At 37.4% G+C, this 22,527-nt stretch overlaps 2 protein-coding genes, 1 long non-coding RNA gene and 1 pseudogene across 4 annotated transcripts; 1 reads left to right on the top strand and 3 right to left on the bottom strand.

Moving 5' to 3' along the window:
- Positions 1-442: 442 nt before the first annotated feature.
- LOC134660002 (zinc finger protein 99-like) lies at positions 443-2,639 on the bottom strand. Its single transcript, XM_063515700.1, has 2 exons — positions 2,511-2,639; positions 443-2,019 (listed from the first exon to the last, which is right to left on the bottom strand). The coding sequence occupies exon 2, from the start codon at positions 2,012-2,014 to the stop codon at positions 443-445; it is 1,572 nt and encodes a 523-aa protein (XP_063371770.1). The 5' UTR covers positions 2,015-2,019; positions 2,511-2,639.
- A 1,256-nt stretch (positions 2,640-3,895) lies between these two features.
- On the bottom strand, positions 3,896-11,518 carry LOC134660144 (zinc finger protein 58-like). Of its 2 annotated transcripts, none has more exons than XM_063515860.1 (2): positions 11,199-11,518; positions 3,896-5,116 (listed from the first exon to the last, which is right to left on the bottom strand). In XM_063515860.1, exon 2 carries the CDS (start codon positions 5,111-5,113, stop codon positions 3,902-3,904), a length of 1,212 nt encoding a protein of 403 aa, XP_063371930.1. In that variant the 5' UTR covers positions 5,114-5,116; positions 11,199-11,518; the 3' UTR covers positions 3,896-3,901. The 2 variants fall into 2 exon arrangements, with proteins under 2 accessions (XP_063371930.1, XP_063371929.1); XM_063515859.1 differs by lacking the exon at positions 3,896-5,116 and adding an exon at positions 8,705-9,942.
- Positions 11,519-14,147: 2,629 nt separating this feature from the next.
- LOC134660120 (uncharacterized) lies at positions 14,148-19,527 on the top strand (annotated as a pseudogene).
- Positions 19,528-21,471: 1,944 nt separating this feature from the next.
- On the bottom strand, positions 21,472-22,333 carry LOC134660172 (uncharacterized). Its single transcript, XR_010097844.1, has 2 exons — positions 22,126-22,333; positions 21,472-21,731 (listed from the first exon to the last, which is right to left on the bottom strand). It is a non-coding gene; the product is annotated as an uncharacterized LOC134660172 (long non-coding RNA).
- Between the last annotated feature and the right edge of the window lie 194 nt (positions 22,334-22,527).

The following is a 22,527-nucleotide window of genomic DNA, read 5'->3' as shown; positions in this document are numbered from 1 at the left end:
TTTTTTTTTTATTTGGGATTTTTTATGTTATTTCTACTCAGAATCACGAGGTCTTTCTATCCTATTAGGAGAAAAAAAGTGTCCTAAGGTTTTTATTTCCATTCCGTCACCATTTTTCATAGACTTTGTAAGGCGGTCGCGGAATGGAAAGATCGAAAAATGTATGGAAATTATGGGACACTTTTTTTTTCCTATTAGGATAGAAAGAGCTCGTGATTCTAAGTAGAAATAACATAAAAAATCCCAAATTTGAAAAAAAAGTGTAGGGGACAAATTAAAAAAAAAGCCCAAATAACTGTGCTCCATAGCCGCCAGGCAGGCCCGAATGTGGAGCACATAGCATTGTTAGCATTAACTCAAAAGTTACATTCATGTCATTTCAGAACAAAGAAAATAAAAATTACCCTAACAAAATTCATAAATCCAACTTTCTTGTAGAAAGCTACAAATCTTGCAATTCAACCTTCACAAACGCAAGCGCTGGGAGCTCGCCACAGTTCATAATATGCGAATGTAACTCTGTTTCATTCTCAAAATCACCACCACATTTCGAACAATTCAGTGTTTCCGTATTAGCTTCTATATCATCTTGGCTTTCTACAATTTCTGTTTTCACTGGTGTCTTCATATGCACCCGTTTTGTATGCTTTTTAACATCATTAACACACTTAAACATCTTGCTACAAACTCCACATGGAAACAGTTTCACGTCTACATGAGTTTTCTTATGTTTCAACATATATTTCTTTGATGCAAATTCTTTATTGCAAATATCACAGGTGAATATGCCTTCTGTAGAGTGTACGGCGTTTATATGTATCCGTAAATGCATAGAGCATTTGAAAGTTTTGTTGCAAATGTCGCACTTCTGGGCCGCTTCTGGCGGGGCATGGGTGACTCTAATATGCCTCTGTAAATTCATATGACTTTTAAAAGTTTTTGAGCATATAGGACAGTTGACAGGATCAAAGGAATGCACCATTTCTAGATGTCTTTTCAAGCTCCCTTGATCGGATAACTCTTTGTTACAAATCTGGCAAGTATTACTTCTTTTATTCTCTGAATGATGTCTCTCGAAATGCCAATATAAAGCTGTATTTGTCGTGAATTTTTTGTCACACTGTGAACATGGTATGTCTCCTACTTTGCACGGTTTAGCTTCAACTTTCGCTCCTCCGTGAATATTTCTTTCATGTCTGTTTAGAGTCTTGACTGTTTTGAAAACTTTACAGCAGATTTTGCAAACAGCATCTTGGGAGCCGGAATGTACATTCTGCATGTGTTTTCTAAAGCAAGCGATAGATGGTAATGTTCTTCCGCATTCTGGGCAGCGGTACATCATTCCGTCTTGCGGGTGACTCCACTTTATATGTCTCTGTAGCAACATATCTACTTTAAACTTCTTGTCACAATGTGGGCATTGCACGGATCTGTCTTCTGATGGATGGACAAGTCTCATATGTATTTTCAAATTGTATCTACGCTTAAAAGATTTAGAGCAGACACTGCAATTGACGCTTTCTTCTGGTTCCGGATGGGAATAGAAAATATGATTGTTTAGACGTTTCTTGTTTGAGAACACTTTACCGCAATGTTCACAGCTGACTTCTTTTTCTTCAGCGTGAACAGAGTGAATGTGTGAGCGTAAATGACCGACAGACTTGAAAGTCCTATAACATTTATCACATTCCACAATGTCATCTTCTGACGAATGCACAAACTTGAGATGTTGCTTCAAGTTGGCTCTATTTTTGAAAGTATTATCACATTGTGGGCACTGTAATCTGTTTATTTTTCCATTCTCATATACTTTACCAACAATCTCTATGTTTGTTTTAGGACTTTCATTGGTAGTGTCTACATAAGGTAGAATACTTCCGTCTCCGCTCTTAATGTTGAACACATGTTCCGGAGGCTGATATGGGTTTCCACTGCATTCCTGTTCACAATCAACTTCCACTTTCAAATGAGCAATGTCTGGCTTTATGAAGATTTGTTCTATTTCTTGGTCCATATTATCTGTAAATTAGGGAAAAAATAAGAATTACATTAAATTTATTTATACTTATGTAAGCTATAACCTACAATTTTTTTGGAAATTAAATAAACAACAAAATTCTGCATGTTAAATAGACTTTTTCATACCAAAATAATTATATTTCTTAATAATTTAGAAAGGGATCACTATACCTAGTATAACTGTTGCTATAAAATATTATCGGGAATACATATCATTCGTTTAAAATATTGTATTATATTTCTTTTTGAAATAAATCCAGTAACAGATAGAAATTTCAGAAAAAAAACCCATATAAATTAAAAAAATACAACTCGAATACAAGATCTTGTTAAAACAGAAAAGATAACGCCGAAACAAAGCACCTGACGACGCGAAATGTCGGCCTTATGGTCCTAATCTATTCCATTCATCTCGAGTTCTTAAAAACATACAATCACCTTGAAATTAACTTTATTCACGCACAAATTGAAGGGACACGATCAAAACTTACGCTAGCAACCTGTTTCTGATATTAAAAACCACCGTAATTATCGATTTTCTTCTAAATTCTCTAAAGATCAACTGATAAGCAATCACCATTTCACAACAATAGGATAAAAAAAATACGAATGTCATGTCAAACGAGGGTACGTTTGAGTAGACTTTTACAATATAAAACTGTCATTCACGATCAAGCAGTATGTTGGATGAGTAGCTGATAGTAGAAAATGGTAGAAACTAGTTTTAATTTTTGGATCACACTTTACGATTTGAGGAGGTTCCTTGTATCGGCGGTAAATCGATATTTATAAAAAATGACAATGGCCGTGAACTTTAAAGATAAAGATAGTTTATTATTCAAGTAGGCATAACTACAATGCATTTTACGTTTTGGCTTGGCTTACATAATAATAAATAAATAATAAATATTATGGGACAATCTTACACAAATCGACCTAGTCCCACGGTAAGCTCATAAGGCTTGTGTTGTGGGTACTAGACGACGATATATATAATAATATAGATACATATAAGTACTTAAATACATAGAAAACATCCATAACTAAGGAACAAATATTTGTGATGAACACACAAATAAATGCCCTTACCGGGATTCGAACCCGGGACCTCCAGCTTCGTAGGCAGGGTCACTACCGACTAGGCTACGGAGGCCGTTAAATACATAAATACATAAATCTGATATCGCCAAAATCGGGTAAAAAGTAAAAACATAATTTGCGAACCACTTATTTTATTATCAGTTAATATTTTCAACTACTAAATATATACAATAAAATGACTTTTTTACTCACTAAACATATAGCAATAAGAAAGTTAGATAATAAGACATATTTAAGTTAAATCTTCTGTTTAAATATATGTAAATTTTATTGACATCTTGCAAGTTTGCTTCAAGGAAATAATCTTTGTTAGGATTCTCTGGCTTAAATTCGCTATTAATATGAATAATTCTAATTTAATTAACAATATAAATACCTCGTAATATAGGAAAAACATATTTACATTAAGAATAACCACTCTAATAATTACAAAAATACATTTTGCTAACAATTTAAATCACGCTAAGATTTTTACGATAGTTACCTATTTTAAAACCCTTTTATATACCTAAGCGCTCAAGATTTATTTTAAGAAATATGTAATTACATAGGTACCTTAACATTGCAATAATTCAAACAAAACACGAACAGCCACCATTCTCACATTTATGCAACTTGCATAAAGTTCAATTTCAGTTTTGATACTTCGGTGACGTGGCGTCAGCGTGACAGTTTTTGTGTTTGACACGGCGTCGGAAAGGTTAATTAGTAACTTGTCAGAAAGTGCCAGAGGTGACAAGTACAATCATTCATGCAAATTTTATTTCACTATTTATTTCCTTTACTCCGAGTCCGATTCATCACTATCACCCGACGACTCGGAGCTCGAGACCGGCTCACACTTTATAAACTCTATCTCTTTCGGTGGCTGTTTCGGCTTTCTCCCTCTCTTTCTCGCAACCGGCGTCCCATCTTCCATCACTGTCTTCACCACCATCGATATCCTCTTTAAATGTTGCTGCTCGTGTCTCTGCATGTGGTTGTTTAGGTATCTCTTTATTTTAAACTTCTTCCCGCACTGCTCGCACTCGTGCTGGTAATCGGACTCTTTCAGTTCCACGTGAACGGAATTATTGTGTCGTCGCAAGTAATGCGCGTGCGCGAATTCTTTGTCACATTTCTCGCAACGTATCTTAGGCTTGTCCGGATGAACTATCTTTTTGTGCTTTTTCAGACGAATGGCTGAATGAAAGTATTTGTCGCATAAATCGCATTTGACTTTAGTGTCTAAAGAGGAGTGGACCTGCATGTGCTCTTTCAAGTACTGGTCGTTTTTAAACTCTTTAGAACACTCAGGGCACTGCACTTTGGATTCCAAAGGCGGATGAATATTTAATATATGTCTTTTCATATGATGACGCGACTTAAAAGTCATGTCGCAGAACACGCAAGGATGCCTCTCCACTTGCGAATGCTGGAAATGAAGATGTCTGTTCAAATTCAAATGACTTTTATAAACCTTTTCACAGATAGGACATTTATATTTTTCCTTATCTAGCCTATGGCATCTATCGATATGGTATTTCAACTTGTAAGGAACATTGAATTCCTTGCCGCATTCCTGGCATTTGATCTCCGGTAGCGTTGCCGGATGTATCCTCTTCACGTGCATATGCAAAGCGCGTCTAGTCCTGAATTCCTGTAAGCAATATTGGCAGTAGCATTTCTCGTCTTCGGAATAATGCTTGTTCATCCTATGCATGTATAAATAGTGTTTATTTTTGAAGGTTTTATCACAAATATCGCACAGCACAGCGGATTCCTCAGAGGAGTGTACTCTAGTGGTGTGTAAGTATAGGTTTTGGTAGTTTTTGAACTCTTTGTTGCACTTATTGCAGATGTAGCGCTTGGCGCGCTTGGGAAACAGGACTGGTTTCCACGTGGTGAGGACAGACTCGTACATCTCGCGCTGCTCGTCGGTGAGGGCGTCGCTGGTGACGGAGATAAACTTCATGTCTTTGGGCGGGGGCGCTGGCTCTGGTTGCGGCTCCATGGTCTAGAAATAAATATTTAGAAATCAATAGGGAGCGTGCGTAAACTATAGGGGGCAAGCAGCATAGGAGCCGTCAGATTTGGAGTGAAGTTTATGCTCAAGATGGCAGAACCTACTATGCACAAGAAAACGTACTAGAACGGTAAATGGTAGCACTTGCTTTGGCCATCAAATATATTGGAGCGGCCGAGGCGCTATCTGCTGAACACGCTCTCTAGCGCCTTGACAATAGAGGCGTGTTCAGATATCTGTTAGCACCTTGGCCGCTCCGATGTATCTGATGCCCACTGTACATTATGTTTGTTTCCGATTCAGGCCACAAGATGGCAGACGCTCCAACGCGCACGGTCCCTATAATAATTTACTTTTAGTAAATGTGGAGAACACGTCTAACATTTTCTACATTATTACTGTAGGTTTATTTAAGGTTCTGACGGAAGATCAGCGCTGCGGTCTCCGCAGTATCTATGCTGAGTCAGCGCCTATTCTTTACCACAACACATGACCCTCTACTTATGTAAACTAATATGGAAATTGCTATTACTGCTATTAGTGTCAAATTGTATGTTGCCTTCTTCTTTTTGTCTCTTGTCAACTTTCTTTTTGTCTCTTGTTATTATTTATTGTGTCACAAAACATGTAAGTTGTGGTTGAATAAAGATTTTATCTACCTATCTATCTACATTAAGTCACATCGTTTTTTCTCCACATTAAAGGTTCCGTCACACAGACGCGTTTTCCAGGCGAAGCGTGAGCGGGGCGCGCCGCTTTTACATATAAAACGCTCACGCCCCGCCCGGAAAACGCGCCTGTGTGAAGGAATCGCTAGATTATATTTTCAAAGTACTCATAACCAAGATTCTGTTTTCGTTTTATTAAAATGTCTATACATATAGGCTTAGAAATAGAAATAGGCCTATAGGTATGTATAGGTTCATTGTGGATAAAATGAGAGTCAAAATACTTTATATGTATTTATTTATACACATTTATAGAAACCACGTAGAAGACACAAGATTCGAAAGTTTAGAAACTTAACTCTAACTAGTTCGATAGTATTATAAAATTGATGAAATAGCGGCATATAGGTAAATACCAGAAAGACTAACCAACAAGTCTTCTAGGTATATATATTTGGATTACTATAAATATATTTTAGCTGCGTTTCCGTGTTTTTTTTTACATAAAATCGATAAACTTATAGAGAAGTTCTTATTCTTACAAAAAGTTTTACACAAAGTAGAAAAAAACACATCAAGCCGTCTTATAGGTAATATACAAGCTGTCCGCAAATAAATGTTTTGTAAACAATCGTATTTCAGTTATGTACAAATGATAAATCAAAACACAGGTACGATATCATGTAATAAGATCTATCACACAGTTTGGGTTGGCAGCTGGTGAAAACATTCGCTAACCAAAAAAATTAAAGCTACATATCAATCCAAATGTAAAAGGGTTGGCGCGGATTTTATATGGGAATTTTGACAATTCAGTATACAATTTGGCGCCCAGCTCAGCGGGGCTACAACAAAATATCAACCTTCGTGCATTGCGACAAGGTTCACAATGACGCGCCGCACACGATAGGCGTGCCGTTTCTAAGGGTTAATTAATATACAAGTAGGTTTGCTCTGACATATAGTTTACGACATCCAAATAGGAAACGATTCTAAGTGTAATACGCGGATTAGACTCTCGCGCGAGCCACGAGACGAGCCGCGAGCCGCGCCACGAGACGCGAGTCCACCGCTTACACTTGCGTTCGGCTTGTCATTCGGTTATAAACCTTATGCCGTGCCGTTAGTGTTTAAATTATATTAGCTCGACGAGCTTGCGAGCCGCGAGACGAGCCGCGAGCCCACCGCTTACACTCGCGTCTCGTGGCGCGGCTCGCAGCTCGTCTTGTGGCTCGCGCGAGAGTCTAATCCGCCTATAAGGCCTGAGTGGACGCTCTTGTTGTGCGTGCAGCGGGGCGGGGCGTGCGGCGTGCATGTTAAACAAATGCGCACGTATAGGAGCGGCCTTAGTGCACGCTGCTCACATCACGCGTGAGCCCACAGCCACGCTGCACGCGTCGCCGAGCGAGCGGCCACTCAGCCGCCTTACACTTATACGAAACATGAAGCACAACAATTTTACAGCAATGACAATTCTTCTACTTTAAACTTTTATCTAATACTGTGTAAATTTTAATAGTTAACAATGCGTAAATCGTTCATCTAATCTTTGTACATTTCCAGGTTTCTTGTATTTTTGGATGAAACATTTTTTTTGAAGGGATGCTAATATGCTTATGGTTCCAGTACTTATAAGCGTGGATAAAATCCAGGCTTTACAGTCATAGAGGGTTTTTTTTGCTCTTACTCGGGCCTCTTACCTTACTCGCTAGCTCTAAGATTAAAAAGGATGTAATTTCGAAATACACCTATTCGTTAATGGTAGGTAGTAGTACTAGTAATAATATACAATTTGCTATATATAGATTATAGAACTAGATTATTTGAAGGGATGTTTACAAAAACAACATAACTGCTTAGAGCGGTTGACACTTTTTTAAGAACATTGTTAATCGTTTCAGGTGTCAACCAGTGTAGTCAGTTATGTTGTTTTGAATTATGATGCGGAAGGGTAGTAAGTAACACCACTATAGTCGGGTAAATAAATGAACCTCTAGGCCACCCCGTCACAGTAGAAGCACTTGGTCTTGTCGCTCTGGCCGGTGTAGTAGAAGGCGGCCTCGGCTAAACATCCCTTCAATTATAAAACAAGATAGTTTTCATAATTATTTACGTCTTTTTTGATGTCATAACATCTCACATAATACTTTTTGCAACACAAATAATATACTGTATCAATAATACACATTAGAATTTCGGCTTAGTAGAGTGTTGTCTCTATCTCTGGAAATAGCGGAACAATGTACGAAATTCTCCGTGCCCGGCGTCCTTACTTTATTATCTGGTCTAGTGGTCTACAATTGACAAGAGATTTAGGTAGCTAGCAGGCTATGGAAACTCTGTAATAAAACATGATTTTGGGCTCTTTAGAATTGTCTGCATGAGTGATAGATAACTATAAGACCGCGGACTGGACCCACGCGACTGGCGGCGCGGCAGGCGGTCATACCATCACCCACTTAGGGGTTGTGCACAAATCACGCGAGGTTTTTTCGGCTACTTTTTGACCCCCCCCCTCTCCCTTGGTGATATTTCGTCAGGTATTTGGCAACTCCCCCCCCCCTACCCCACATAACCTCATGTGTATTTTTAAGAATTTTTTTCATTCGACCTAATTTTAAGTTAGTCTAATCATGATGTGGTAGGTATTTTTTCTTAGTTTTGTTCACTGTAGAAAAATACACGTGAGGTCTTCTTATGCCCCCCCTCCCTCAACGTGATCTTTCGTGATTTTTTCGTGACCCCCCCCTCCCCTAACAAACCTCGCGTGATTTGCGCACAAGCCCTTAACTGTCCATTGGTGGACCTTATTACAAAAGGCATAAGGTCCACTGATGGACAGTTAAAAGTCTTGCTGTTTGTACATTCGCCAATAAAAGCTTATAGCCTTTTTAAAACTCAAAGAAATACATAATTTGGTCTACTCTGATTCCGTATCAGTTACATCCGACCCCGACTCTGAACTGGTTTCCGGCTCACACTTAATAAACTCTATATCCTTTGGAGGCTGTTTCCTCCTGCCCCGCCTCTTCACCGGCACAGGAACCTCAATTTCCTTCCCATCTTCCCCCATAACCGTCTTCACCATCATGGATAAACTCTTCAGATGCTGCTGCTCGTGCCGCTGCAAATGGTTAAGGAGGTACTTTCTGATCTTGAATTTTTTGCCGCACTGGTCGCATTCATGCTGATACTGTGTCTCATCCACTTCTACGTGAACAGAGTTGTAGTGTCTCCTCAAATAATGTGCATGTACAAACTCCTTATCGCATTTGTCGCAACGGATCATAGGCTTAGGCTCCGGATGCACGATTTTCTTATGTTTCTTCAAACGAATGGCCGAATGGAAGAATTTATCGCATATATCGCATTTCACTTTTGTTTCCAAAGAGGAATGTATCTGCATGTGCTCTTTTAAGTACTTCTCGTTTTTGAATTCTCTAGAACATTCCGGGCAGGTCGCTTTGGATTCTAGCGGAGGATGTATGTTTAGGATATGGCGTTTCATGTGATGTTTGGACTTGAAAGTCATAGGGCAGAACACGCACGGATGTCGTTTGACGTCTGCATGCTGTGTCTGTACATGTCTATTTAAATTTAAATTGCTGGCGTATAATTTTTGGCATAACTGGCATTTGTATTGCTTCTTATCTTTATGGCACGCCTCGATATGGTACTTCAGCTTGTAAGGAGCTGAAAATCGCTTGTCGCATACTTCACACTTGATCTCTGGCAGCGCGGCAGGATGGAACTTCTTCACATGCATGTGTAAAGCTCGGCTTGTCCGGAACTCTTGCATGCAAAATTGACAATAACACTTCTCGTCTTCAGAATAATGCTTATTCATTCTATGCATGTACAAGTAATGTTTGTTTTTGAAAGTTTTGTCACATACGTTGCAGATGACAGCGGAGTCTCTCGTAGAATGCACTCTGGTAGTATGTAAGTACAAGTTTTGGTAGTTCTTGAATTCCTTGTGACATTCAGGGCATATGTATCTCTTGACAGGTTGCTCAAACTCAATGGGCTTCCACGTTGATAGTACCGACTCGTACATTTCCCGTTGCTCGTCTGTCAGTAGAGAACTTGTCACGCTGATGAATTTCATGTCCTTTGCTGCTGCCTCCGGCTGTGCCTCCATTTTGACTGCTAAAAATTAATTTTGCTATTAAACCCTGGGTTTTTATTTGGAATTTTAATGTAGGCAGAGGCATGATTACATAAGCTTCTTATTCTAAACAAAAATTTAATATTAACCACTCTAAAGTAACTCTCATAATAAACAATATATTTTTTTACACTTTTAAAATGTTCTTTAAAAATATTGTGATCTTCTTTCTATTAGAAATGGTATAATCATGCCACTGTATAAAATTAAATATGAACACATAGTTAAAGATATAACAATTAAAAGAAATTACAAATATTACAAACATGCCATTATTTGTATTATTCATCAACATAACATATTTTAAAGGCATTTTAAATTAATATTTTACTATGTGTACATTTTATTTATTCAAAAAGCCAGGGTTTAAATATGACTTGCAAGAAATAATAATGAAGTCAATCTAACTGATCAACATTGCAAATAAAAATACATTTCTTTTTAGTCTTAGTATTATTTGTTTTTATAATGTTGTATCACTAATGAAATACAATACCTATTTAGTTCATAGTCTATCCATAGTTCATAATTATAGTTCATAGTCTATTATCCACTTTAAAAGAAAATAACTTTCAATAATTTTGATTGTTAACTTTAATATGTTAATAACAAAAAAAATACTTAAGTACCTACTATTTTTCCATCATTTCCAACACAATTTGACATATAATCACATCCTAAATTACCTATTAAAAATTATATTTATTTCTTTGTGCCTAAAAAGAACTATGTATTAAATACTTCAGATTCTTGGATTTAAGCAGTTCAAATATTTTTCAACTTTTTGTTCCAATACAACTCATGCTGAATATTTAAAAAAAATGTTTAATGTTATCCTATGTTGACAATTAACATAAATATTTGTGCATTCCTCTTCCGACTGTGTATACAAATGGAAATATGAGCAAATTGAATTGAATTAGTATTAAATTAATTATTAACTGCACTTTACACAGGTGAACGTAAATAAAATACCTAAATGATTTCATTCAATAAGAAAACATCGTATTGACATACTAACTCCAACAACTTGGTTTCATGTTGAAAATGTTTCATTTTAACCTTCAAATGGTAGAAACAACTACACCACACATAATAATTAAACAATAATAATGTATATGCAAATAATCCGCCCGGCGAGGTATTTTATCGATAAGGGACTTGGGAGGGACCGCGAATGCCTGATATCTCGCACATAAAATACCCAATAAAAGAAAAAAAAACAAGTGGCACTCACCGCTTGCGACGTAGGCGCGTTGCTATAATGCAACTACTGCACTTTGCAACGTTTCCTCGACCAGCGATATTCAATGCACGAAATACACGCTCAGCTCAACTTTGTCGATAAAATGGCATATCCCCTTGGGGCATATTATTTTGAACCAACATGGCGTTCCTACGCCTCTGCGCGAAACAACGGACTTAATAACATTCACTAAACTCGTAAAATAGTGATTTTAAGCAAATATGAGTAAATTAATTGCGCAGAATTAATATTTTAGGGCTTTTTTGATGATAAAATGTGTAGGAAATAATACGTTTGACGTTTTAATACAAAGTGTCAAATAAGAGGCGTTTAACAATACCGCAAGTATGCATTAAGCAACAATAAGCATGCAAGCAACGATTTATTATTTAAAATAAGTAAACTCAGATATATATATGAGTATCATGATGCATTAAAGTTAAACCATTATTGTTTCTAAACATAATTATTCAATAAAGTTCACGTAAAAAAATATATAAATACAGAACTCGCACTCAGTTAAACACGTAAAACGATTCTTTGGCGGGAACTTGAAAAAAGTTGTCGGAAAATTTTCGCTCCAACTTTTAGAATTGCGATTTATTAGTTTAAAGTAGTTGAAACTAACTTAACTTGTATATATTTAATGTAAAATTTTGTAAATAATTATAGTTAGTGTATAAACAATGGCAGGTGGCGAGGGGGGCGGGGAAAACCCGCCCACCCTCAAGCGCTCCAAAACCGACGGCCAAGGCGGCACGGACGATGGCGGCGGGGGTGAGCAATCTAATAGTGCTTATTTACCGTACTTTAAACCGGACTACAAAAGACTATACCCTGAGAACTCGGGAAAACTAGAATTTAAAGTTTTTGTCGAACATGTGGACGCAAAGGACAGATTGGGAAATAAAAGTCCAATATTTCTCAACCACATATTCACAAATGGCATAAAAGGTGTAACGGCTATACAGCGCGTAAACGCTAACAAAATTGCAGTCGTTTTCAAGCAATATAATAATGCAAACAATTTTCTAAACAACACTGCATTTTTGACCCAAAATAACATGAAGGCGTACATACCGGCGACCCAAATCGGAAAAACTGGGATAATCAGATTTGTGCCAGTCAATATCTCTAACAAGGATTTATACACAAAGTTGAGCTCTATTTATGAGATCATAGCGGTTCGCCGCTTCACGAAAAAAGTCGGACAGGATCGTGTTCCCTTACAGACAGTGAGCATTACGTTCTTGTCTCATGTACTACCGGACAATGTACAGTACGATTTATTCTCGTACAGAATCTTTGAATATGTGCCTCCACTACTGCAATGTTTCAAATGCTTTAAATTTAATCATGCAGCTAAAGTATGTAACGGAAAACAGCGTTGCTCCATTTGCTCTGGCGACCACTTTTATAAGGAGTGTGACAAACCTAATGAGTTATGTTGTGCCAATTGTAGCGGCCCCCACTTGGCAATTTCAAAAGCTTGTCCTGTAAAACTTAAAAAAATAATGGAAAAGAAGACAAACATCACATATGCTTCTAAGGCTGAAACGAGAAAAGTTGAGTTTCCGGCTTTACCTGACAAAAACAAAACTGTAAGACCTGAAAAAACCCCAAAAACACAAACGCAAAAAACCGTTCCTTCTACACCAGCAGAAACCCCTAAATTTGACATTAAAAAAGAATTGTTACAGAATACAGATTTAATGAATGCACTGGTTAGCACTCTTATAGAATTAGCCAACAAGACCGATTCTAGCCCAATCACTAATAGTTGTATTAAAGATATGCTTATTAAAAACATTAAATAATGGATCCTACACACATTCGTATTGCTCAATTCAATGTTCAATCTATTTCAAATAAAAAACCGTTGCTAATTAACTTTTTAAAAGTAAATAATATTGATGTTTGTCTTCTTAATGAAACCTGGTTAAAGCCAACTACTGCTTTTAGAATACCTAATTATAATATTTACTGCAAGTATGGTAACAATGGACGTGGCGGAGTTGCTATACTTGTTAAAAATATATACAAACATACTTTTATACAGACTAACTTTTATGAAAGTATTCAAAATGTAGCGATCTCTATTGTGACTGACTTAGGGCCTTTATCAGTTTTATGTGTGTACTGTCCACCAAACCGTCCACACATAAGACTAAATAGACTTAAAAATATAATTGAGAAATTACCAACACCTATAATAATAGCAGGAGATATCAATGCACATCATACAGCGTTTGGTTGCGCTACTAACCAATCGCGGGGTAACACCCTGTTCGATATAAGTGACTTAGACTTATGTATCTTAAATGACGGAAACCCAACTACAGTTACTTACCCCAGTCGAAATCCTTCAGCGATCGATGTTAGCTTCTGCAGTGCGAGTATAGCACCTATGTGCGAGTGGCAAGTCCATGATGACCCTATGGGCAGCGATCACTACCCTACTATAGTCAGTATATTAACATCTCTTGAAAAATATCAAATAAATGATCCAATAGATAAATTTATATACACTAAAGCTGACTGGAACAAATATAAAGAGCTATCAGAAGAGGTATTCTCTAATTTTCCTTTAAATGAGAATAATGATTGTTAACGCGCACACAAATACCTATCACAATACCTAGTGACAGCATTATATATGCATTTCTTATTTAGTCGCATTACAAAAATCATAGCAAGAGGACGTGTTTTAATTTCCCACTCAATAATGAACCTTACTGCATTCATCATATGGTCCAAACGATCCGGATAAGGAAAAAGTGCATCGAGTGCCCGCCGTCGGACACCTGGCCGCGAGAACAAAAGAATGTGATAAACAAGTTAATAGATACGATTTCAATGCAATTTAGTTTCAACTTAAACAATTTACTTCGAAACATTGTGTTTACTTCTAATTTTACTTCTGTTTTTACGTAAAAGTGAAGATTGAAATTACGAAAAATGGCTACGGTGGATCAATTGATGACTGTTTTGCAAGATACGGCAAGTTTACTTCAGAAAACACAAGTGAATTTAAAGAAATGCTCTAAGGCACGATTAACAAGAGGTTATGTTGAGGCGAGATTAAGTTGCATACAAGAGTACTGGGCGACGTTCAAACGAACACATCAAGAACTTATAAAGGTTATGCCACGCGAACAACGGGCTGTTACGCAATATTTTATTAATGAAGAATACTTTATTTACGAAGATCTATACCTGAACATTGAAGGCGATCTTAAGGACTTATTGAACAGCAACACAAAACAAATCAACCCCAATATAAGTAACTCGGATAACCAAGTGGGAAAATTACCTCGAATTCAACTTCCAAGTTTTAGTGGTGGTTATGAACAATGGCCCACTTTTAAAGATTTGTTTTTGTCAATTGTGCATAACAATGCGTCGCTTAGTAATGTACAAAAATTGCATTATTTGAAGACCAGTGTATCCGGCGAGGCAGAGGCGATTTTAAAGCACGTTCAAATCACCGAAAGTAATTATACACAAGCGTGGGACATTCTACAAAAGCGTTATGGAAACAAAAAGTTAATAGTGAATTCTATATTGAAGCGGTTATTTCTGCAAAAGAAATTAAATACTCAGTCGGCCACTCAACTCAAATCATTATTGGATACTACAACTGAATGCTTAAATAGTTTACAAAATTTGAACATGGCCACCGATTCCTGGGATCCTTTAATTATTTTTCTGGTAGTGCAGAAATTGGACCCGGAGTCACACAAGGATTGGGAGGAGTATGCTCACAAGGACGATTCCGAGGAATTACCCAAGTGGACAGACTTCGTCAAATTTCTAGAAGCTAAATTCCGAACGCTAGAGCTCATCACCGCTTCTTCATCAACTCCGCGCGAAAGAAATGTAGTCAAAGAACGCACGTTCCACGCCACAGAATCACAAGCAGAGAAGAGTTGTGTCATGTGTAAAGGTAATCACACACTCGCTCATTGCAAAGAATTTACAAAAATGCAGCCTAATGAGAGATGTGAATATACAAAAAACAATAGGCTATGTTACAATTGTCTAGCACCAGGACATGCGGTTTTCAAGTGTCGATTGCCCATGTCATGCCGTATATGTCGCAAGCGCCATCATTCACTCGTCCATGTGACCAAGAGCCCGGAAACAGCAGAACAAGATACTAAGACCCAGCCGACGCTCCCCAAGGTCAACGAGACTGAAACAGAAATTCAAGCTACCATGGCAATTGCATCACACCACACAGCTAGACATAGTGATGGCTTGTTAGCAACTGCGATTGTAAACGTGAAGAGTGAGCAAGGTCACACCATTGCACTGAGAGCTCTTATCGACCCGTGCTCACAGGCATCTTTCATTAGTGAGAAAGCGACCCAATTACTTAAACTTAAAAGAGAGACAACAAGAGCAAGCATAACGGGATTGGGGCCTATAAAGGCGAACGCAAATCAAGTGGTTCAATTAGAGGTTTCGTCGCAATATCAAACGTCGTATTCTATACAGCTTCGAGCCTATGTGATTTCCAAGCAATTGACCACTCAAATGCCCATGAAAACCATGAATACAAGCAACTGGTCTCACATACAAAATCTACACCTGGCCGATCCAAGTTATAACACACCAGGTCCAGTAGATCTTCTTCTTGGAGTTAAAGTATATGCGCAGATCATTCAAGAAGATACACCAATAATCAAGGGTCCACCGGGTACACCATGTGCTCAGAAAACATACTTGGGATGGATCCTGTTTGGAGATAATGGAGAGACGGATACAAGTATACAAGAAAAATGTTTCATTACGATGCATCATCAAGTCGATGTTGATGATCTATTGAAGACTATATGGGAGGTAGAACCAGATACAAAGAGAACATTAACTGAAGAAGAACAAACATGTGAAAGAATTTACGAAAGTACCTACAAAAGAAATGAAGAAGGAAGATACATCGTCAAATTACCTTTAAAAACAGAAGTACCAAGAGCATGTGAAGGAAATACAAGAGAAATAGCACAGAACAGATTAATACAACTAGAGAGAAGATTTCTAAAAATGCCAAAGCTCAAAGAAGAATATGTAAAGGTGATTGATGATTATATTGAACAGAAGCACATGGAAAAGGTACCAACCGAAGAAATACATACAAAGAAGAGTGTATACTTAGCCCACCATGCAATTATTCGAGAAGAGAAGGAAACTACAAAGACGCGCGTCGTGTATGACGCGTCGTGTAAGGGCACCAATGGTTTCTCATTAAACGACGACCTCCTGGTTGGGCCAGTTTTACAAGAAGATTTGAGAAGTTTGATAATGAGATGGCGAATGCACGCTATATGTTTCGTCTCAGATATTCACAAGATGTATCGGATGGTGCTGACAACTAAAGAAGATTCCGACTATCAAAGAATTTTATGGAGAAGTAGCAGTGACAAGCAAATAGAGGATTACCGTCTCCTGACAGTAACTTTGGAACAGCTTCAGCTCCATATCTGGCAGTTAAGACGTTGCAACAGCTGGCTATAGATGAAGGAGACGAGTTTCCTGCTGCATCAAAGATGATCAAAGAAGACTTCTACGTCGACGACCTGATGTCGGGATGTGACACCATCGAACAAGCCATAGAAGCCAACAATCAATTGCAAGAAGTTATGCGAAAAGGTGGATTTCAGCTTAAAAAATGGTCATCCAATAGTGTTGAGTTCATGCGCAGTTTGAAGCCCGAAGACAGATCAGCTAATGCGCATCTTGATTTAAACATGGACGGCACGATCAAGGCACTTGGTGTTCAGTGGAACATGGGAACAGACCAGTTCGAGTACAACCTTAACCTCCCAGAGGTAAACAATCACATCAGTAAACGAACAATTTTGTCTGATATCCAGAAACTGTTTGACCCTCTGGGCTGGATCTCGCCGTGCGTCCTGATGGCTAAAATACTGATACAGAAGTTGTGGCTGGCGAAGGTAAATTGGGACGAGGAAGTGAGTCAACCCTTAAAAGATGAATGGCTTCAATTAAGAGCAGACTTGAGACATGTCAATGAGATCCGTGTTGATAGATGGCTGGACACTTTGAGCACTGAAGGAACAAATATTCAGATACACGGATTCAGTGACGCCTCTATCTCTGCCTACGGTGCAGCCGTTTACATTAGAGTCGAAAAGGCGGATGGCACAGTCAAAACAAGGTTGATTGCTTCGAGAACAAGAGTATCTCCCGTGAAGACTGTTTCCTTACCCAGATTGGAATTGTGTGGAGCTGTTGTGTTGGCAAAATTGTTAGGACAAGTCAGCCATGCTATGAGAATACCGGCTTCACAAATATTTGCATGGACAGACTCTTCCATTGTCATTTCATGGATTTTCGGCGAACCACAGAGATGGAAAACGTTTGTGGCAAACAGAGTTGTTGAAATAACAAACAATGTTAGTCAAAACCAATGGCATCATGTCACTTCAGAGGATAACCCCGCCGACATTGCTTCCAGAGGAATGTACTTGTCAGAATTGAAGGCTTCTAAGCTATGGTGGGAAGGGCCAGAATGGCTAACTAGAAAAGAAATAGAATACAGAAGACCAAATGTCGTTTCCACCGACATAGAAAGGAAGAATGTGATACAGACAAATTTAAACGTGTATGGAAGCGAGATGGAAAGAAATTTGACAGACCAATTTAAAGAATTTGATAATTTACAAGAATTAATAAAAACAATCACATATTGCCGCAAATTTCTGAACATGAAGAAACTGAAAATAGACAATTTCAATCTAACAACTCATGACTTGGACCACACATTGCAAATATGTGTACAACTTGTACAAAAAGAAGAATTTGGCGAAGAAATAGATAGATTAACGACAAACAAACAAGTACACAAACGAAGCAATATAAAATCTTTAAATCCCTATTTGGAAGAAGGTCTACTAAGAGTAGGAGGAAGGCTCAGACTTGCAAACATAAATAATGAAGAAAAGCATCCCTTAATATTGGGCAACAGAAACAACTTAACTCCTCTTATAATAGCAGATGCACACTTGAAGACCTTGCATGGTGGAATAACACTCACGATGAGTTATTTACGTTCCAGATTTTGGATTATAAAGTCAAAAAATTTAGTAAGGGCTCACGTCAATAAATGCCTTGTATGCGTCAGACAAAACGCTGCTCCTAAACCACAGCTGATGGGAGACCTGCCAAGAGAACGAGTCACACCTGCCAGGCCGTTTTTACATAGTGGCGTCGACTTTGCAGGACCTTTCACTACCCTAATGTCTAAGGGTAGAGGAGCAAAGACCACGAAGACGTATGTGGCTATATTTATATGCCTATCAGTTAAATGCATACATCTAGAACTAGTCAGTGATCTGACTTCTGAAGCCTTTATAGCCGCCTTCAAGAGATTTGTAGCCAGGAGAGGAAGATGCAACCATTTGTGGAGCGACCAAGGAAGAAACTTTGTTGGCGCCAATAAGGAATTAATTAATGCATGGAAAGAGGCACAGCTAGAGTTTACTGGAGAAATTTCCGATTCCTTGGCTAAAGATGGTACGCAGTGGCATTTCATCCCCGCCTATAGTCCGAATTTTGGTGGTTTATGGGAGGCTGGTGTAAAATCCCTGAAACATCACTTAAAAAGAATCATCACCTCTCACCTTACCTTCGAGGAATTTAACACGGTCCTTTGCGAAATTGAGGCATGCTTAAATTCAAGGCCGTTATGTCCAATTGATAACGACGATACAGACAGCATAGAACCTCTTACACCCGGGCACTTTCTGATCGGCGAAGCACCCATAAATGTCCCATCGCCCGACTTGAAGGATGTTAGAATGAGCTCACTGTCACGATGGCAGCACACACAGAAATTGGTCAGAGATCTTTGGTGCAGATGGCAGCAAGAGTACCTGTCACGTTTGCAACAGCGACCAAAGTGGTTGAAAAGAGTAGAAGAGTTCAAAGAAGGACAGATTGTTCTCATTAAAACCGACAATCTTCCACCTGGAAAATGGGCTCTCGGCCGAATAGTCGCTAAACATCCAGGTCCAGACCATATTACGCGAGTGTATAGTGTTAAAAGTGGTGATAGTGTGACGAAAAGACCAGTTACAAAACTATGCTTGTTACCAATAGAGATTAATGATTAATGTACTAATTTATTTTGCATGCTTTCAATTTATGTATTAAAATGTATAATTGTTTTTAAAGGACTTAGTAGTCCTTTGGCCGGCGGTATGTTAACGCGCACACAAATACCTATCACAATACCTAGTGACAGCATTATACATGCATTTCTTATTTAGTCGCATTACAAAAATCATAGCAAGAGGACGTGTTTTAATTTCCCACTCAATAATGAACCTTACTGCATTCATCAATGATCCTATACAATTATATGACAAATTTAGTTCTGAACTCCAATTCTTAAAGATACAATGTATTCCAAAACTTACTAAAAATACAAACTTTATTAGCAGACCGCCGGTTCCTTGGTGGAATAAAAAATGTGAGGATAGTGTCATTAAAGCCTATGAGGCATTAAAATATTACAGGGCGAATCCATCTTTAGAAAACTATATTTCGTACAAGAAACTTAATGCTCTTAAAAAACGCACAATAGCAGAGGAAAGAACTAGTAGTTGGCGTAGTTTTTGTGCTTCTTTAAATCGATGTACACCTATTGGGTTAATATGGAACAATATTAAACGTTTTAAAGGATTAAAATCTAAGCAGATAATTAAAAATGATGAATTTATAGAACCATTTATAACTAAGTTAACCCAAGGTTGTAGTAACGATCCTAGCTCTATAGAAAGTTTATTTGAAAGTAACAATGAGAATAATGAGTCTAAGTATCTTATTGAACCTTTTACTTGGGAGGAATTTGTTGTAAGTCTGCAATCTAGGAAGAATACTACCCCAGGCTTAGATGATATACCATACCTGCTTTTAAAGAAGCTGCATGTTAATGGTCAACAAGTTTTGCTAAAAATAATGAATTTACTTTGGTTACAAGGGAAAATACCTCAATCTTGGAAAACACAATGTGTAATACCTATTTTAAAACCAGACAAACCTCCTAGTGAGGCCAATTCTTATAGACCTATTTCTCTATCATCATGTATTGGTAAAGTTTTTGAGAATATGATAAAGACTAGACTTGATTGGTATGTTGAGGCAAACAATATACTGCCTCCATTTCAAAACGGCTTTCGACGAGGTAGAAGCTGTTCTGACAGCTTCATATCTCTTATATCGGATTTAAAATTAGCTAACTATAACAAGTCACATGCTGTTTGTATATTTTTAGATGTACAAGGAGCATTTGACAATGTTGATCCTACAATACTTGTTAAAGTTCTATCTAATATTAAAATCCCTGGGAAATTATGCAAGTGGATATTCAATTTCTTAGACGATAGAGAGCTATATGTAAAATTTAATAACATACTCCATGGACCACGACAAGTTTTCAAAGGCACAATGCAAGGAGCAACGCTGTCTCCTCTTCTGTATAATTTGTATACTAGTGATATTGACTCATTTGTAAATAGTTCTAATGTTAATATACTGCAATTTGCAGATGATCTTGTAATATATTCTATTAATTCAAATTTAGATGTAGCTAAAGCACATATTAATAACGCACTAAATGAACTTTATGTTTATTATAATAATTACTTACACTTAAAGATAAACCCTGACAAAAGCAAGTTACTAATATTGAGCAAGGACACAACAAATGTAAATATTGTATATAATAATGAGATTATTAGAGAAGTCCCTTCTCATAAGTTTCTAGGTGTAGTCATAGATAATCATTTAAAATTTGACCTACATGCTAAGCACATAATCTCTAATTCTGTTAGAGGTTTAAATGTTATGAGATGTCTTGCCGGTATCTCTTGGGGCGCAGACCCTCAAGTACTATCCTTACTGTATAAAACCCTTGTCAGAAGTCACTTTGACTATAGTTTTCTTGTACATATGAATACTGAACACACACATAAATTAGAAATAATTCAAAATAAGGCAATGCGAATAATATCAGGGGCAATGTGTTCAACCCCTATAAAAGCAATGGAAGTAGAGACTAAAACAATGCCTTTACCTGTTCGATGGGTGTTGTTAGCTTATAGATATTTAATTAAGATATATGCTAAAGATAATCAAAGTGTAATAAGAAGTATAAAGGGTCATCCCAGGATCCCTAAGTTAACAGCATTACTCTTACAGGTGGAAGCTAAGTTTTGTAATATATATAAAAATGAAATTTGGCCATGTTATGAAGATAGCTTTAATAGTAAACTTTTAAACATTACAGTATGCACAAAATCTATCAATAATAATACTGACTTTCTACATTTCTTGTCACAAATTCCCAATTACTATAAGTTATACACAGATGGTAGTAAAGCGGAGTCTCATGTCCGAAGTGCCGTGTATGATCCTCAAACTAAATTTGTACAGAGCTTTAGGTTGCACGATTTATGTTCCATATTTACGGCTGAAGCGTATGCTGTATTTGAAGCCCTGAAAGTTATAATAAGAGTGTCAGAATATAAGCATTTCTTTATTTTCACTGATTCACTTAGCTTAATCTATGGATTACAGAATAATCAATTGCATTATAAAGATAATTTTATCTTGTATAAAATTAAAAAGATGTTATTACAATTGAAAAACATTAATGTAAATATAAACTTTATGTGGATTCCATCCCATACTGGTATAACAGGGAATGAAGCTGCAGATAAAGCTGCTTATTTAGGTATTAACGAATTAGATGTAAGATGTAGTACTAGAATTCCACTAACTGATTGTCAAGCTTCTGTTAAGACTGATGTTGTGAAGATGTGGATAGATATATGGACTAAAGATAGAGAGACAAAAGGAAGATGGTACGCTAGTATTCAAACCGACTTACCTGGAAAGCCTTGGTATGAGAAGATAAAGATAGGAAGTCGTAGCTTTATTACCACAATCAATAGATTGAGGTTTGGTCACAACTGTGCACCAGCGCACTTAGCCAGATTTTCGATTATAGCCGATGGTACATGTCCTCACTGCCAGAATGGTAGCATTGCAGATGTTGAACACCTTATATTTAAATGCCAAGTGTTTGCGTTTGAAAGACTCATTGCAAGTGAATTAAGTGAAGTGTTTGATAATAATGTCCCCCGCCGCCTCAACGACATTCTTAAAAACGTTGACAGTTACGTTCCGTTATACAAGTATATCAAAAATACAGCGTTGAAGATTTAAAGTGAAGTGTTTTAACAAAATTACTAGTGCATTCTCTGCCATTTAACTCTTTAAATGAAGTGTT

The sequence above is a fragment of the Cydia amplana genome, chromosome 26, assembly GCF_948474715.1.
Source record: "Cydia amplana chromosome 26, ilCydAmpl1.1, whole genome shotgun sequence".
Classification (NCBI taxonomy): domain Eukaryota; kingdom Metazoa; phylum Arthropoda; class Insecta; order Lepidoptera; family Tortricidae; genus Cydia; species Cydia amplana.
The sequence above is the reverse complement of the archived record's forward strand: the minus strand, read 5'-3'. Positions and strand labels throughout refer to the sequence as shown.